The sequence below is a fragment of the Oryctolagus cuniculus genome, chromosome 11, assembly GCF_964237555.1.
Source record: "Oryctolagus cuniculus chromosome 11, mOryCun1.1, whole genome shotgun sequence".
NCBI classification, from domain to species: domain Eukaryota; kingdom Metazoa; phylum Chordata; class Mammalia; order Lagomorpha; family Leporidae; genus Oryctolagus; species Oryctolagus cuniculus.
Genome location: NC_091442.1, coordinates 116,350,407 through 116,367,946, shown reverse-complemented (window position 1 = coordinate 116,367,946; position 17,540 = coordinate 116,350,407). Strand labels below are relative to the sequence as shown.

Below are 17,540 nucleotides of genomic sequence, written 5' to 3'. Positions count from 1 at the left end.
GCACCACAGGGAGTGGTTTAACCAGCTCACCTGCATCTGGGAATGTCAGATTTACATTCCAAAAGATCTCCGGCTGCAGAGAACAGAGTACACAAGTGAGAGACGCTCAGGCACAGGCCACGCTCCAACGGGGGCTCTGCTGATTAAGTCTCAGTCGAGGTCCATGCAGGAGGGGAGAGAAGCATTCTTATTTTAACAGAGAAGTCTACATTTTTTTTGATTTGTGTATTTAAGGGAAGCGGGGAAAGAGAGAATTCCCACCTGCTGGTTTACTTGTCAAATGCCCTCAACAGCTAAGGGTAGGTCCAGGCCAAAGACAGGAGCCAGAACTCCATCCAGGACTCCCATGTGGGCAGCAAGGAGCCGAGCACTCGAGCCACCACCGGCTGTCTCTCAGGGTACACATTAGCAGGAAGGAGGAGCGGGAGGCAGAGCTGGCACCCTCGGCACTCTGATCCAGAATGCAGTGGGAGAGGACGGCGCCGCGTGCAGGGACGCAGGTCTGAGAAAGGAACGGAGCACAGGTGCTGCAGAGGCAGGACCCGCCCAGGGCTGCTGGTACAAAGGGACGGGGCTTGGAGGAAAGCACAGGGAGTCTTAGGTGATGACAAGGTCTCAGGCCTTGCATGAAGCTAGTCCGGCAAGTATTGGAAAAACTAGAGAAAGGACTCAGCTGTTGCTACAGGGAGGCCCTGCTGTGCTGCTCAAGCGCCCCTCCCAGGAACAGAGCACGCAGCGGGAAGCAGCAGGTTCCTCCTTCCTTCTCCAGCCCTCAGTCCCCCACTCACACCCGCTATTGGCACTGCCTGACAATGAGCCAGGCAGCATGCAAACTCAGCTGGCAAGACTCCAGCTTTAACATCACAAGACAGAGCAGAGAAGGGTGGGCTTGGGGCTGAGAAACACACACTTAATAACTAGTAAGTCACCAAAAAAAAAGTATCTGAAAAATTTTCACCACCTATTTTTCTTTTCCAACATGGCTGAATGACTCACTAGTCAAACGAATCAGATCTGAGACAATGATGATTGTTAACGCATCAATATTTTTTTGTGCCTCTAAGAAAAACTGCTGCCAAGGAAACTGACTCAGTGTGAGGGCCTCGCAAACTGTAAGATATCGGCTTATTTCACAGATGCTGAAAGGGAGAAAAAACTCAGCAATTTTCTTTAGTAAGGTGTCACATTCAATCAAAACATATCATTTCCATAGAAGATCATTATCAAAGAAACATCCACAAAAGAAGATGATAATGGGAACTAGGAGCTCCAAGGGGGACTAACTGTATTCCTTTTGTTATTGAGGTTTTTTTTTTTTTTTAAGATTTATTTATTTTATTTGAAAGTCAGAGTTACACAGAGAGAGAAGGAGAGACAGAGAGAAAGAGAGAGAGGCCCTCCATTTGCTGGTTCACTCCCTAGTCAGCTGCACCGATCTGAAGCCAGGAGCCAGGACCTTCCTCTGGGTCTCCCACGCAGGTTCAGGGGCCCAAGGACTTGGGCCATCTACTACTGCTTTCCCAGGCCATAGCAGAGAGCTGGATTGGAAGCAGAGCAACTGGGACACAAACCGCACCCATATGGGATGCCAGCACTAGAGGTGGCGGCTCTACCCGCTATGCCACAGCACCAGCTCCAGAACTATTTTTTAAATTAATTGATTTATTTGAAAGGCAGAGTTAGAAAGAGAGACAGACCTTCCATCTGCTGGTTCACTTCCCAAATGGTCTCAATGTCCAGGGCTGGGCCAGGTAGAAGCCAGAAGCTTCATCCTGATCTCCCACGAGCGTGCAGGGGCCCAAGCACTTGGGCCATCTTCCACGGTGTTCCTAAGCGCATCAGCAGGGCGCTGGATCAGAAGTGGATCAGTCGGGTTTTGAACCGGCTCCCATAGGGAATGCCTGCACCACAGGTAGCAGCTTAACCTGCTGTGCCACGATTCTAGCCCCTTGTTTAACATTTTGAAGTTTAGGTCCTGCATATCCTCCACCCAGTCTCCACCCCCACCCCCCCACAAGGTAGCATCTTTCGTAACACAGTCCACTGTCACGACCAGGAAACTGACACTGATAAAAACCCACCAACCTGATCCAGATTTCAAGAAATTAAGAACTTTCAAGAGATTAAGAATTTCACATGCACTCTGTGTGTGTGTGTGTGGTACTATGAGATTTATCGTATGTAGACTGGCGCAGCACCACAGCCAATGCAAAACAGCTTCTTCACAAGGACCCCTCTTTCTACTCACCCACAGCCCAGCGCTATCTCTCTCCTACATGATGTTTTAAGGAAAACAGCTTATGTATTATTCTATCGTTCTCTGTCATATGAGTCCCAAAGTTTTCCAAACTTAAAAATTAATTAGCCTTACAAGTACTATGTGTTATTCAAAAATGTTTTAATTAAAACCTTTTTTAGAGGCTGGCACTGTGGTATAGCAGGTAAAGCCGCCTGCAGTGCCAGCAGCCCATATGGGCACTGGTTCAAGTCCCTGCTGCTCCACTTCCGATCCAATCTCTGCTGTGGCCTGGGAAAGCAGTGGAAGATGGCCCAAGTCCTGGGGCCCCTGCACCAATGTGGGAGACACGGAGGAAGCTCCTGGCTTTGGATCAGATCAGCCCAGTTCCGGCCATTGCAGCCATTTGGGGAGTGAACCAGCAGGTGGAAGACTCTCTCTCTCTCTCTCTCTCTCTCTGTCCCCCCCCCCCCCGTGTAACTTTGCTTTTCCAATAAATAAAACTAATCTTTTATAAAACCATTAATGAAACTCACAAAAGTTACAAGTCTACTTTGCAAAACACTTTTAGACATTCTGCGACATCTGAGTTGGCTCTGAGTTAGCTACTGTGATGTAACAGTGCGCTCAGAATGGCTGATTTCTCCAAAGGCAGAAATCTTATTTTCCAAATATGAGATGGCACCTTTCCAAACCCTGCCAGCCCCCAGAAGTATGAGCGCTGCATGGCACAAAGTCTCCTGCACACTGCACTCTGAATGCTGGTGGCTGCGCCATCCCTGCCATTGAATTAGCCTCTTTGCATCTCCTTGATCCTGTCTGGCCACTCTCTGATGTATTTCCAACCAAGCAGTCAGAGTGATCCTTACAAAAAAGAAATCTAAGGATGTCACCTGCTTGCTTAAAACCCCTCAGGGATGTCCCATAGCTGTCAGGGCCACGCCTCCCTGCTGAGCCCGCCACACCACGCTTCTCCCGCTTGGCTGGCAGCCTGCCCCCTTGCCCCACCTCATCCAAGCAGAGAAGCCATCCCGACCACTGTTTACACCCGACAGGCTCAGGACGCTGCCTCCCCGGTGAAAGCCAGCGCTTCACTGCAGTTCTTGGGTCCCTTCAGGGTGCTCACTCTTGCAATCTGGTGCGCTCTTTCTCAATCTCTTACTCTCATTCTTGCTCTCTGGCTCAGCTCAGGCTGACTTACAACACCTAACAGAAAGCAAATTTTGTATGAACAGTTGTTACACTGTTATCATCTAAAGAATAATGATGAAAAACATCTATACATCCAGCACAAACACAAGTTTTTCTTGCCAAGTCCTTCTAGTCCGTGGCTGGCTGAATTAATGGATGTGGGACCTACACACGAGGCCGGAGGACGGACTGTATTTATTCCACCTCACTACAGGTTCACTGCTCCACACGCAGCAGGCACACATGTACACAACTGCTTTCCACAGAAGACAGAAAGGGGGGAAGGAGTCACACAACTGAGAGAAGATGTAACATCTCCGCCGTCATTAGTAGCGAAGCACGGTGGTCCATCCCACTGAAATCTCGAAGTTGGCTCCTCAGTCACTTCAGCCACGTGCCAAATGATCAGGGCCACGTGCACCTGTTCTCCACCGCCCAGCGCCACAGGGGCAGGGCAGCTCCACAACCATGCAAAATCTTCTGGGTGGCCCTGGAAACACCCAGCTCATCAAGGGCAAGGCACAGAGGAACCATGGAGGGAGAGACCACAAGCTTGGCCTGTGTCCACACCCACCGGCTACAAAAGGCATGCATTTAAGAATTAATAAAGGCTGGCAATCAGGACACTGGTCAAACTGCTAACACTAGTGTATACGTAAAGAAGCTAAGAAGGAATGAATAAAAGGCTGGAGGTGGGAAGAGGCCAGAGGTCAAACGGGGGACACTGGGGGCAGGATATCCCAGGTAAGGTCTAGGGTCACAGAGCCAGTTCATGATAGGGCCAAGATTCAAACAGGTCAGTTGGCTTCCTAGGGCCCATGAGCTTGACCAGGCCATGAGACTAAGGACACTACAGAAGCAGCAGCATGGAGTTCTGAAACAGTGCAGGCTGAGCCTTAAGGCCAGTCAGGTAAATGACAGGATACAAGTCTCTAATAGTAAGATAAGTAGGACTGAACACAAAGGCCTTTATCTTTCAAGCTAAATTTGGACTTTATCTTGGAGAGGAACCACTGAAGGAATCCACTAAGCAAAGTAAACAACCCAACCTGCAACTTTAGAAAGTGAACATTTTTATCTGGGAGAAGACTTAAGGGAAGAGTTAGGAGGCAGCAGGTGGCCAGGAAGACAACTCTGCCCAGCTCCACCCTCGCTGGAACCTTGGGCACAGGGTTCCCCTGTTTACTTACTGGTAAATGGGGTACACTGTCCCACTCATTTCTGTTGGAGGTGAAGAACTGGCCCCTTTAAAAGACTCTCTACAAAAGACCGAATGAACAGGTTAGACTAACTGCTAAGGAAATTAAACCTATCCCCTCTGACTGCAGACAGTCGGGGAGACCTATGCCCTTGGGTTGGGCGGCACAGGAAGTGCTTTCTCTGCCTGTCTCATCTATGGGTGCCACCCTCAAGTCAGTCACCTTGTCAGCTTGGAAAGAACACCAATCAAACCGCATCAGTCTCCAAACACAACCTTCTGGCCTTTTTTGAAACTCTTCCTAAGAATGTACATTTATAAAGGAGAACTATTACAAATTCCTGCAATGGGAGGAGAGAGCATAGGTTCAAACAAGTCTCATCTTTGATCATTTTGTCATAACCACATTTCCTACCCATGCCTTTCTTGCTGTGCCCTTAGGATGTGAATTTTCTAGGCAGTTCTACCTAAGAGCAAAAGAATGCAGATCTAGGGTTGCTTGGCTAACAGCTGCTCAGGGTGACAACAGGAGACTAAGAAATGAGTGTCTGAAAAGGAGAACCTATTTGGAAACTGGGAAATCAAAATCTTAATGAAAGCTGTGAACTCTGTGTCTGTCTGTGAACCTGAATGTATACTTGTCTACAAGGTATGAAATCCCTGAGAGGACTTCCTTGAACTGAGTTAGAGACAAGTGAGCGCTCACACCTCACATCACCTGAGGCCCTGCGATCCAGTTCTGACTGCCCTCCCAAATGCAGCTTGCTGCTAATGCACACCTTGGAAGGCAACAGGTGATGGCTCAAGTACACGTGTCCCCGGATGGAGCGCCAGGCTCCTGGCTTCTGCCTGGCCCCAGCCCAGCAATGGATATTGCAGGCTTTTGGGGGAGTGTACCAGCACAGTGAAGATCTGTGTCTGCCTTTCAAATAAATTCTAGAAGTACATAAAAATCGTATTAAAATGTGGAAAACAGAACTAAAAAATAGTGCACAGTTAAAAATAAAATTATAGCTAGAAATATAATAATTATCCCAAATGCTTTTGAAGTTCAGGTGACTGAAGTAAATCTTGGTAAATAAGAATAGTGTGATAGTGTTGGTTTAATGAAAATCAGCTGTATCTTTTGAGTTACCAGCAAAAAAACCCACCACCACCAACAACAAAAAAAACCCAACACACACACACACAAAAAGCCCAACAATGGGTTTAACTTCAGGATTCTTGCTTTGGTGGTAACTGCCTGATATTCACATCAATGAAATTCATTAACAGAAAAATAATCTGAGATGAGGACTGGCTACATCTCATGTCTCATGAAATTTGCATGAGTAATCCAAGCATAATTGTTCAGAACAAATAAAAAAATATGTTAAGTGTGGTAAAAGTTCATGCTTCATAATATCTTTGCTTAAAAAGCTTCCCAAGTCTCCTTGGTAACTTATCCTTAAGAATTCTGCTAAGTTCAAAATTAAATGACAAATATTCATTAAATATCTAGATCATTTCCAAATATGATGAAATACTGAAACATTATTTGCTGAACGTAAAGATTACTTATTTGTGGCTTCTCATTACAGATACACCCAAGTCTGTTACTAAATCTGAAGAAACTGTTTTATGAGGATGCACACACTCCTAGAAATCATGAATCTATATTCATAAAATGTTAGAAGACGGCAGTTCAAAACTGCTCACTTCCTGATCTCTTAGAAATAAGGTCACTAAGAGTTAAAAAATTCTAACCAATATATGATCATTAAAGCCAGAAATTTAAAAAAAAAAAACTCTAAATGTAAGGAAGTAAGACACATTTAAGTTTTGCTAAAAATTGAACATCAACACCAAAGGGGCATTGACATAAAGCTAGAATCGGGGCGGGGGGGGGGGCAGGTATTTGGCCTAGTGGTTAAGACACCCACATCCCACACCCAAGGGCCTGGGATCAATACTCGCCTTTGACTCCTGATTCCAGCTTCCCGCTGGTGCTGATTTGGGAGGTGGCCGGTGATGGCTCAAGTGAATAGGGTCCTGCTATCCCTATGGGAGACCTGACTTGTTCTTGGCTCTCAGAGGAGTAAGCCAGTGAATGGGAGCCCTCACTCTCTGTATCTCAAAGTAAATTACAAAAATAAAATAAAATAAATGGGAACTGGTTCCATATGCTAAAACAACCACACTTCTTTGAGTTCTAATATTGAAACAACCAAGTTTTCTTGAAGCTAACAAATCATATAGTGAGAAGTTTGTTTTCCATTTAGGTCAATGGCCTAGGAAACCGAAGACTGATTCCTTAAGAAAGGTGAGCCTTCTGCATATCTAAAGAGGTAGGCTTTGCTGACAGCTATGCAACCTGTGTGCTCTCTGAAGTTGTTTAATTGTCAGCCTTGTTGAATGACTATTAATTCAGTGCCTGTGAACCTATTTTGATCAAATGCTTTAAACCTCTGATATTTTTTAAAATTTTCTCAAAATCAAATTCTGAATTCTTTGGGACCTCAAACTAGCTTTAAGACATTCCAGATGAACCCCTGGGAGCCCAGAAGAGACATAATAAAGCAAGTGGGCTTATTTGATATGTTAAATTACATGGAAATCATTATCAAGTAAGAAATGATGCTTAGGGGCTGCCACTGTGGGGCAGCAGCTGCAATGTTGGCATCCCATGAGTGCTGGTTTGAGTTCCAGCTGCTTCACTTCCAATCCAGCTCCCTGCGAATGCTCCTAGGAAAACAGTGGAAGATGACCCAAGTACTTGGGCCCCTGCCACCCACATGGGAGACTTGGAGGAGTTCCTAGCACCTGGCTTTGGCCTGGTCCAGCCCTGGTCATTGCATCCATTTGGGGAGTGAAGCACTAGGTGGAAGATCTAACTCTGCCTTTCAAATAATCAATCAATCTTTAAAAAAAGTTAACCTTCCTTGAGTTTTATTTGTTTGAGTATGTTGTTTATTTTTTTTTTTTTAAGATTTATTTATTTATGTGAAAGGCAGAGTTACAGAGAGGCAGAGGCAGAGAGAGGTCTTCCATCCACTGATTTACTCCTCAAGTGGCTACAATAGCCAGAGCTGAGCCGATCCAAAGCCAGGAGCCAGGAGCTTCTTCCAGGTCTCCCATGGAAGGTCCAGGGGCCCAAGGACCTGGGCCATCTTCTACTGCTTTCCCAGGCCACAGCAGAGAGCTGGATGGGAAGTGGAGCAGCTGGAACTCGAACCAGCACCCATATGGGATGCCGGCACTGTAGGTGGCGGCTTTACCTGCTACACCACAGTGGTGGTCCCATGAATGCGTTATTAATGTTTGTCTGCAAAAAACTGTAGGAAATTCCCAGAACCTGTTTGCTATTAGTCATAATTCTGGCTATCATATTAAAATGTTGCATGCCACAGCAAAAAATTCCTTGTCAACTGCTGGTTATAATGAACTCTCACCGGACGTGCAACCACAGCCGCTTTAAATGTTACTTTCCACAATTAAATGCTTTATTCTGATGCTTCTGCTGAAAGTTCTGTGCAAGCAGCTGTAATCCTAAACTGTCTTCCAGGAGATTCATGCGAAGGTTGGAAAGAACTCTGGCAAGTGCCAGTTTCTTAAAACTTCTGCGATTATACTCCTGGAATGTGTGGGAATTTCTAGAACTCCGATGAAGAAACAGGTGGGTTTGTGTAACTGCTAACAAACATTAAGCAGAATCATTAATTATGTGAAAGTGAATGAACGGATGAGGAATTATGAGTTTTTATGATTTCTAAAATGCGAAACTGCTGGTTCTTTTAATGTTGTCTTCCAGAGTTAAGGTAACCTTGTTTTTCGGGGCTATCTACAGCTTACAGCAATTTGGAAAAATACACTTGTATGAACAAAAACTGAAACATTTACTTTTTCTCCTGAACCCGATCCATCCAACATTTGGCAAATTTTATTCATGAGTATTCTTATGGCAATGCAGTTATCACCTGTGCCAAGTTCAACAGGCAGCTGCTCTCTGTGTGAGGGTGATTCTTTCTTTGCTCAACACTCAGCACAAGGGGACTGTCAGGGAAAGTGCCAGTGGTGCAGAGGAGCAGGGAGGGCAGGGGCAGGAAGGAAAGGGAAAAAAACTCACTTAAAAACTTTGTGATTTGCCCGTGTTCACACAACTGTAAACAGTAGGCTTGACGAGATGCCATGCCACGTGTGAAGTCTGAAAAGGCATCCCCCAGAAACCCAAGAGTGGGGCCGGCATCATGGTGTGGCAGGCAAAGCTTCTGTCTGCAACACCAGAATCCCACACGGGTGCCAGTTCGAGTCCAGGCTGTTCCACTTCCAATCCAGCTCCCTGCTGATGGCCTGGGAAAAGCAGCAGAAGATGGCCCAAGTACTTGGGTCGCTGCATCCATGTGGGAGACCCAGATTAAATGCCTGGCTTCAGCCCAGCCCAGCCCTGGCCATTGCAGAAATCTGAAGAGTGAACCAGCAGATTAAAGATTTCCTTTCCTTTTCTCCTCTCTACTCTCTCTGTTCAGTTTGCCCTTCAAATAAAATAAAATAAATCTTTTTTTTTTTTTTTTTTTTGACAGGCAGAGTGGACAGTGAGAGAGAGAGACAGAGAGAAAGGTCTTCCTTTGCCGTTGGTTCACTCTCCAATGGCCGCCGCGGCTGGTGCGCTGCGGCCGGCGCACCGCGCTGATCCGATGGCAGGAGCCAGGAGCCAGGTGCTTTTCCTGGTCTCCCATGGGGTGCAGGGCCCAAGCACCTGGGCCATCCTCCACTGTACTCCCGGGCCACAGCAGAGAGCTGGCCTGGAAGAGGGACAACCGGGACAGAATCCGGTGCCCCGACCAGGACTAGAACCCGGTGTGCCGGCGCCGCAAGGTGGAGGATTAGCCTAATGAGCCGCGGCGCCGGCCTAAAATAAATCTTTAGAAAGAAACCCAGGGAGTCAAAATCCCAACATGCCTCAGCCTTTGTTGGTTTTTCTGTTTTGAAAGGCAGATACCAAGATAGACACAGAGGGATCTCCCATTCATTAGCTCACTCCCCAAATGCCTGCAACAGCGGCCAGGTCGAAGCCCAGAGCCTGAAACTCAATCTAGATCTCCCACATGGGTGGCAGGGCCCCAAGTACTTGAACCATCACCTGCTGCCTCCCAGGGTGCACACCAGCAGGAAGCTGCAATGCAGAGTGGAGGAGCTAGGTCTCAAACCCAAGCACTCTTGATACGAGATGTGGGTGCTGGGGTCCCAGGTGGCTTCTTAACAAGCTGTGCCAAATTCCAACCCTGCCTCTGCTTTGTATATGGAGCGGCATTGTGGAATAGCAGGCAAAGCAGTCACGCCGGCAGCCCATATGGGCCCTGGATCCAGCTCCCTGCTAATGGCCTGGAAAACGCAGTGGAAGATGGCCCAAGTGTTTGGGGCCCTGGCACCCATATGGAGATGCAAATGAAGTTCCTGGTTTCAGCCATCTGGGGAATGAACCAGTACATGAAGATCTCTCTCTCTCCCTGTCTCTCTGTAACTGTGACTTTAAAATACATAAATAGATCTTTAAAAGTGCAGGCCCTTGGCTGGCGCCGCGGCTCACTTGGCTAATCCTCTGCCTGCGGCGCCGGTACCCCGGGTTCTAGTCCCGGTCGGGGCGCCAGATTCTGTCCGGTTGCCCCTCTTCCAGGCCAGCTCTCTGCTGTGGCCCGGGAGTGCAGTGGAGGATGGCCCAAGTACTTGGGTCCTGCACCCCATGGGAGACCAGGAGAAGCACCTGACTCCTGGCTTCGGATCAGCACAGTGCGCTGCCATAGCAGTCATTTGGGGGGTGAACCAACAGAAGGAAGACCTTTCTCTCTCTCACACTGTCTAACTCTGCCTGTCAAAAAAAAAAAAAAAAAAAAAAAAAGTGCAGGCCCAAGATGACCAATAACAAAGAACGTGTGCTTTATTATTAGTCCTTTACTCCTCGTGGGAGGAGACAGAACATCATCATCCCATTTCATAAGTGAGGAAGCTGAGGCTCATAGATGTTAATTACCAAGTTTTCAGACACACTAAGCGACACAGCTGAGGCCTAAACCCAGATTTCCAAGCCTCCGCCCCACCTCTCTCTATATATAATTGTTTAAGATTTATTTATTTATTTGAATGTCAGTTATAGAGACATCTTCCATCCTCTGGTTCACCCCACAAATGGCTGCAACGGCAAGCCTGAAGCCAGAAGCCAGGAGCTTCTTTTAGGTCTCTCATGTGGGTAGAAGGGGCCCAAATACTTGGGCCATCTTTTGCTGTTTTCCCAAGGCCATTAACAGGGAGCTGAATCGGAAGTGGAACAGCAGAGACACAAACCAGAGCCCATGTGGATACTAGCATTTGCAGGTGGTAGCTTTACCTACTATACCACAACAATGGCTCCCCAAGCCCATATCTTATCCTTTCTGCTTAACAGTAAATTTCCCATGTTGTTTTGGTAAGATAAAGGTGTGGGCTTTTTCAATTGCTGACCAGATAACTGCAAGTCCAGCCAGTCTGCAGAAATGAAAGCTGGTTTCCTGTATTTCTGTCTTGCTATCTACTAAATGATCTTGGTAGGCAGGGGCAAGTATGAGCGATGATTAAAAGTTTCTGCAGTGAAGTGGGAAAGCAAAGGCTGCAAGGCTGCCCAAGAGCAGCTGCTATCAACTTGGGCTAAATAAACTCCCTTAGTCAACTACTCACATTTTGAAGTCTTATCAACAGAGATTAGGGGCAGTAAATTAAATGGCTAACACACTGGAAGAAAACCCAATGTGGGAAACATTTTCCATCTGGCTCAACTGCTCAAATGCCAAAAAAATAAAATAAAATGGAAGAGGAGATGGGCACTTTGTCGCCTCCCTAAAAACACGCACGCGCCTTCACGACTGCTAAGTCCCTGAGGCCGTCCTCTGCAGTGGCACAGCCTTCTCACTACCAGACCAGGGTCACCAGGCCGCTCCCTTCCAATCTAAAGCATCTCCATCTACGAAGAATCCAAAAGACATTTAAAAGTAAGTATCAGGTGTCTGAATTACTTTTTGGAAGGAGACTAGACATTTCTGTTATTTTTTCACTCTTAAAAACAATACCACTTCTGGGGGTGATTTTCAAACATTTTTATTGTTGAATCTCTAATCAATACAAAAGAACTCCCATGTGCCCCACCATTCAGCTTCAAGAACTGAGCCTCTGAGGCACCCAGAAGCCTGTTGTATGACCTCACCTTTCCCTACTCCACAAGGGTCGGCAATCATGCTCTCTGTCAACTGAAGGCTTAGCGTCCCCTTAATTTACCACATGCTTTGTAACCTAAGCAGTACTTGAGATTTTATATTCTTGGAGTTTGCAAATGGAATTACACTATTTGATCCTCCTGTGACTTGCTTCTCTCATTTACTAAAGTGATCATGAGAGTCACTTATGTCCATGTATTAGCTATGGTTCATTCATATCAATGCTGGGAAGAATATCACCACATATAATCTCAGAAGTTTCTAGAAAGAGTACCACCACCTTTTGGTGGGCAGTTAGGGCTCCAGTTTTTACAAGATTGTGCTACTGTAGCCATCCCAGTATACATCTCCTGTATGTGCATATATAAGATGCACACTGGCCGGCACCGCGGCTCAATAGGCAGAAAATGGTCCAAGTCCTTGGGCCCCCACATCCATATGGGAGACCCAGAAGAAGCTCTGGGCCCCATGCTTTGGCCTGGCAGCCCTGGCCACTGTGGCTAATTGGGGAGCGAACCAGTGGATGGAAGATCAACTTTCTCTCTGCCTCTGAGGCCTCTCTGTAACTCTGCCTTTCAAATAAATAATAAATGAATCTCTTAAAAAAAAAAAAAAAAAACACAAAACTGCTGATATTCAGAAGAAGTTTCTATTCACCTACTTATGCCTGGTAATCTCTTGGTAAGCATCTCTTACAGAAAGCAGACATTTCAATAACCACATTAATATTTGGTATTTCAGGATTCATTACATGTTGCAATCACCCTAAATGTGTAAATCCCATTCTACATTCAGAAGAAACTGAGAAATGTTTTGTTTTAAAGATTTATTAATTAGAAAGGCAGGCAGCCGGCGCCATGGCTCACTTGGTTAATCCTTCGCCTGCGGCGCCGGCATCCCATATGGGCGATGGGTTCTAGTCCCGGTTGCTCCTCTTCCAGTCCAGCTCTCTGCTATAGCCCAGGAGGGCAGTGGAGGATGGCCCAAGTGCTTGGGCCCCTGCACCTGCATGGGAGACCAGAAGCACCTCGCTCCTGGCTTCGGATCGGTGCAGCACTGGCCGTGGCGGCCATGTGGGGAGTGAACCAATGGAAGGACGACCTTTCTCTCTGTCTGTCTCTCTCTGTTATCTGACTCTGTCAAATAAAAAAAGAAAAGAAAAGAAAAGAAAAGGCAGAGTTACAGAGAGAGTGAACAGCAACACAGATCTTCCATCCACTGGTTTACTACCCAGGTGGCCATAACAGCCAGGGCTGGCCCAAAGCAGAAGCCAGGAGCCAGGAGTTTCTTCCAGGTTTCCCACATGGGTGGCAGGGGCCCAAGCACTTGGGCCATCTTGAGATGCTTTTCCCAGGCCATAGCAGAGAGCTGGATCAGAAGTGGAGCAGCTGGTGAGGAACAGCCCCTAGATGCTATAACATCACTGCAGGCAGCAGCTTTCCCTGCTACAACATGGCACTGGCCACAGGAAACCAAGACGTCTTCCAGTACTTGGTCCAATGCATAATTTCTTTTTTATTTTTTTTATTTTTTAAGATTTATTTATTTATTTGAAAGTCAGAGTTACAGAGAGAAGGAGAAGCAGAGAGAAAGAGAGGTCTTCCATCCACTGGTTCACTCCTCAGTTGGCCACAATGGCCGGAGCTGCGCCCATCTGGAGCCAGCAGCCAGGAGTTTCTTCTGGGTCTCCCACACAGGTGCAGGGGCCCAAGGACTTGGGCCATCTTCTACTGCTTTCCCAGGCCACAGCAGAGAGCTAGATCAGAAGCGGAGCAGCCAGGATGTGAACCGGTGCCCATATGGGATGCCGGCACTGCAGGTGACGGCTTTACCTGCTGTGCCACAGCACTGGTGCCCCAATGCATCATTTTTTTTTTTTTTTTTTTTGACAGGCAGAGTGGACAGAGAGAGAGAGAGAGAGACAGAGAGAAAGGTCTTCCTTTTCGGTTGGTTCACCCCTCAATGGCCGCTGCAGCTGGCATGCTGCAGCTGGCGCACTGCGATCTGAAGCCAGGAGCCAGGTGCTTCTCCTGGTCTCCCATGCGGGTGCAGGGCCCAAAGGCTTGGGCCATCCTCCACTGCACTCCCAGGCCACAGCAGAGAGCTGGACTAGAAGAGGAACAACCAGAACAGAATCCGGCACCCCAACCGGGACTAGAACCTGGTGTGCCGGCGCCGCAGGCAGAGGATTAGCCTATTGAGCCGCGGTGCCGGCCTCCAATGCATCATTCTTAAAATACTATAAATACTATTTTACTGCCCCTTTGTTTTGACAGAAGAATAAAATCCACCTGAACCTCAGAGACTAAGAAGACTTACTCAAAATCCTCTTGGGCCATCCAAGTTCACTTTGGGGTTCTTTGCATCAAAACAGCACTGATACTGCACTGAGGCACTCAAAATTACTTTTCTGATTAATTTAGGATAGAATGTGCTCTGGATGATAAACATTATGCTTCAAAAATTAATTTTTAAAATAATTAGATAAGACAGTACCTGGAGAATTCCACAAAACCAGTATTTGTTTGTTACAGTGGTTATTCCTGGGTAATTTTTCAACTACTTAAAAAATGCTCAGGACTTAACTGCCCATTTTCAAATTAATGACTCACATTCACGGTTAGGTAATGGACCTCACCCAGATCCCAAGGCTTCTAGGTTGCTGACTACCAGCCGCTTCTGTGGGCAAAGCAATGTTGGATGGACTTGGCCAGTGATATCCAGTGACTGCATTGATACATCATACCATGTGGCTGAATCCTTTCTCGATAACACAGCAGTACCCGTGTGGACAGGCCCAGCGATCTTCTGACCTCAGTGTGGGTGCGCACAACCTTGTTCTCCCCTTTTATCAACAGTCTGCAAACCTCACCACTCATCTCATTACACTCGTTTGTTCACCACAAGGTGACCAGTATTTATTGAACTTCTGCTAGGCACGGGCGGTACACAGTGAACAAAACACAGACAAGACCCTGACAGTTTCCCTTCTGAGAAGAAGCCGGCCAAGGGGAAAATGGAGGCTTGCTCCAAAGCGGCCAGAACAACTGATGGCCTCATCAGATCACTGTGGAATACTCCGGAAACAAACATCGTTATCAACACTGAAGTAAGCTGAGCAAAGTGCTCTTAGCTAGATGGTTATTTACCGTTTTCAAAATGGTGAATAGTGCTATTTAGTAAGTTAAAAATCCATCATGGCTTCAAAATAATGACGGATGAAGAGCCCTCGATATGGATAAAGGACGACGAAGGTTAGAAACCAACTGCATTTTTCCTGTGCTATTTCAGTGAACTGTTAGCATCCCTACAAAAACCAAGTAATTGTCAGCTTATTAAAAATAGAAAAAGCAGCCGCAGCCACTGAAGAGCCAGCACAGTGGCAGGTGGTGTGAAGTGTGTCCGGCTTCTTGACAGCGAGGACTCTGCAGGCACAGGACTCAGGTACTGCTTGCCGAATGGCACCATTGAGGCCACCCAGCCCCCCGTGTCAGTCACACTGGTATCACGGAGGGACACCCCATGCTCACGGGAGAGGGACAAACACAGAAGCTCAAGCTCCACAAACTGCTTTGTAACACACACAGTTTACTCTGGCTGTCATCTGTCAGCCCTGTCTGAAACAGCAGCACAGTGGGAGCAGGAGGGCAGGTTGACAGCCCAGGGAAAACCTGCACTGCCTGGGCTTGGCCAGTCCCTGGTAACCAAAGTGGCAGTGGATGAATCTGCAAAGAGTGGCCCTGGCCTTTGGCCACAGGAGGCCGAGAGAGGAAAGAATTAAACTTGCATGCCAAGTTTACCTCAATGGTCCCTGAATAAATGCTAGACTCTCACAGGACTAACAGCAATCCCCAAATATGCACACAGAGAGTTCCCGCCACACACCTCTTCTTGGAACTGAACAAAGAACCCACAGTCTAAATACAGTAAAGATGGCTTAGGAAGTACACAGAGCAAAATGTTCACAACCTCCAAAAATTTAAAGAGATATGGCAACATAGAAAAACACAGAATTAAGTATTTTGCTCGAAACTTTGCCGTATAAACTGCTTATCATAAAGGGTGAAAAAGACAAGCTCAAGGCTGGCGCCACGGCTCACTAGGCTAATCCTCCACCTTGCGGCGCCAGCACACCAGGTTCTAGTCCTGGTCGGGGCACCGGATTCTGTCCCGGTTGCCCCTCTTCCAGGCCAGCTCTCTGCTATGGCCCAGGAGTGCAGTGGAGGATGGCCCAAGTGCTTGGGCTCTGCACCCCATGGGAGACCAGGGGAAGCAACCTGGCTCCTGGCTTCGGATCAGCGTGATATGCCGGCCGCAGCGCGCTGGCTGCGGCGACCATTGGAGGGTAAACCAATGGCGAAAAAGGAAGACTTTTCTGTCTCTCTCACTATCCACTCTGCTGCCAAAAAAAAAAAAAAAAAAAAAAAAAAAAAAAAAAAGACAAGCTCAAGGTCCTTGATATGCCAGCCACTGCTGTCCCGCCCTGTCACTGCAGCCTCAATGGATTCGAGGTCACCAAACCCTTAGGAGGAGGCAGCTCGACTTTTCATCAGTTTCTGAAGGGCCTTCTCAGCTGCACCTGGTGTGTAGCAGGAAATGAAAGCAAAACAAAACAAAATTAGCTGAAGCAGCGGCCTCACCGCAGGAGGCTGTTCCGACAACTGAACAAGAGGCTGTGGAAAGAAAGAAGATGCGGGGTCGCCAGTTTTCATCTTAAATATAGACCTTCTTGTAACTGTCAAGTGTTACCACTACTCTTTCAAAAGAAGTAATCAGAGAATACCTTCCCAGTCCCGCGTCACTGCACACCTGTCCACCTTTGCATTTTGAAGACATTACCTGAAGAGATTAAAGCAGAAGCAGACTGCTGTCATGGAAGGGCAAATGGTGGGACATGGACTGATGGAAAGAGGAATGGGGGTCATGCAGCCAGAAGCAGCCCTGATGGGAACCCACTAAGGGGCGAGCCGGGCCCGGCAGGGGACACTGGCATGCTGTGACATGTGAGGTCTTTGTGATGTACTACAGAGTCCTCACCGGGCTGGGAAACACCAACAGCCTAGGACCAAAAATATGTTTTGTTTTGAGCTACTGGTTAAGTTTGCTCAACAAGTGCTTACCGGTCACTGGTTCTCTTTATTACACTCAACCAGACAGGCTGATCGGCGGCGGCCAGCACTTTCTGAAACCTCTGAGTAAGCGAATACCAACCTGCATGCAAAGCTGAAGCCCGTTCAACACGGAACTCAGCCTCATCACTGTCCAAGATAAGAGGCCTAAAAGGCAAAGTGTGTGGGTGCAAAGCAGATGGCAGGCAGGTTGAGGGCCCATCCTACAGGCTCTCAGGTGAGCAAGGACAGGGGCTACCCCACCTGTGGCTGTCCCTCCTCTCAGTCCCCTCCCATGCTGCTCCAGCAGGCACTGGGCAGACAGCCCCCTCAACATGTCTTCAAGAACTAGGCAGGCAACACAAAGAAACACCAAGGTCTTCACAAAGCCATGAGGTTTTCCATCCAACACTGGTGGGCCAAGTATCTCCAAACTGAGAAGACCTGCCATCTTGAGACCATGCATAAATCTGATTCCCTTTAAAGAACGGGTCCCCTCTTTTGATAGACTGACTCACTTTTGCCTCACAATTTTTGAGCACATCTCCTGTCCTCTATGAGTTTTTATACATTCACAGTAGCAATGG

At 47.3% G+C, this 17,540-nt stretch overlaps 1 protein-coding gene across 10 annotated transcripts in view; it reads right to left on the bottom strand.

Annotated features, from left to right (window-relative positions):
- The window catches only part of TNRC6B (trinucleotide repeat containing adaptor 6B), a 287,810-nt gene that overhangs the window by 100,462 nt on the left and 169,808 nt on the right, over positions 1 to 17,540 (bottom strand). Inside the window, exon 1 of one of the 10 annotated variants that reach the window (XM_051834075.2) lies at positions 16,685 to 16,890. The exons of 8 other annotated variants lie outside the window; for them this stretch is intronic. In XM_051834075.2, the coding sequence (XP_051690035.2) occupies positions 16,685 to 16,770 (86 nt within the window). In that variant the 5' untranslated portion in view covers positions 16,771 to 16,890. Of the gene's footprint in view, positions 1 to 16,628; positions 16,891 to 17,540 lie in introns of those variants that run through there. One more of the 10 variants, XM_051834076.2, reaches the window with a different exon arrangement.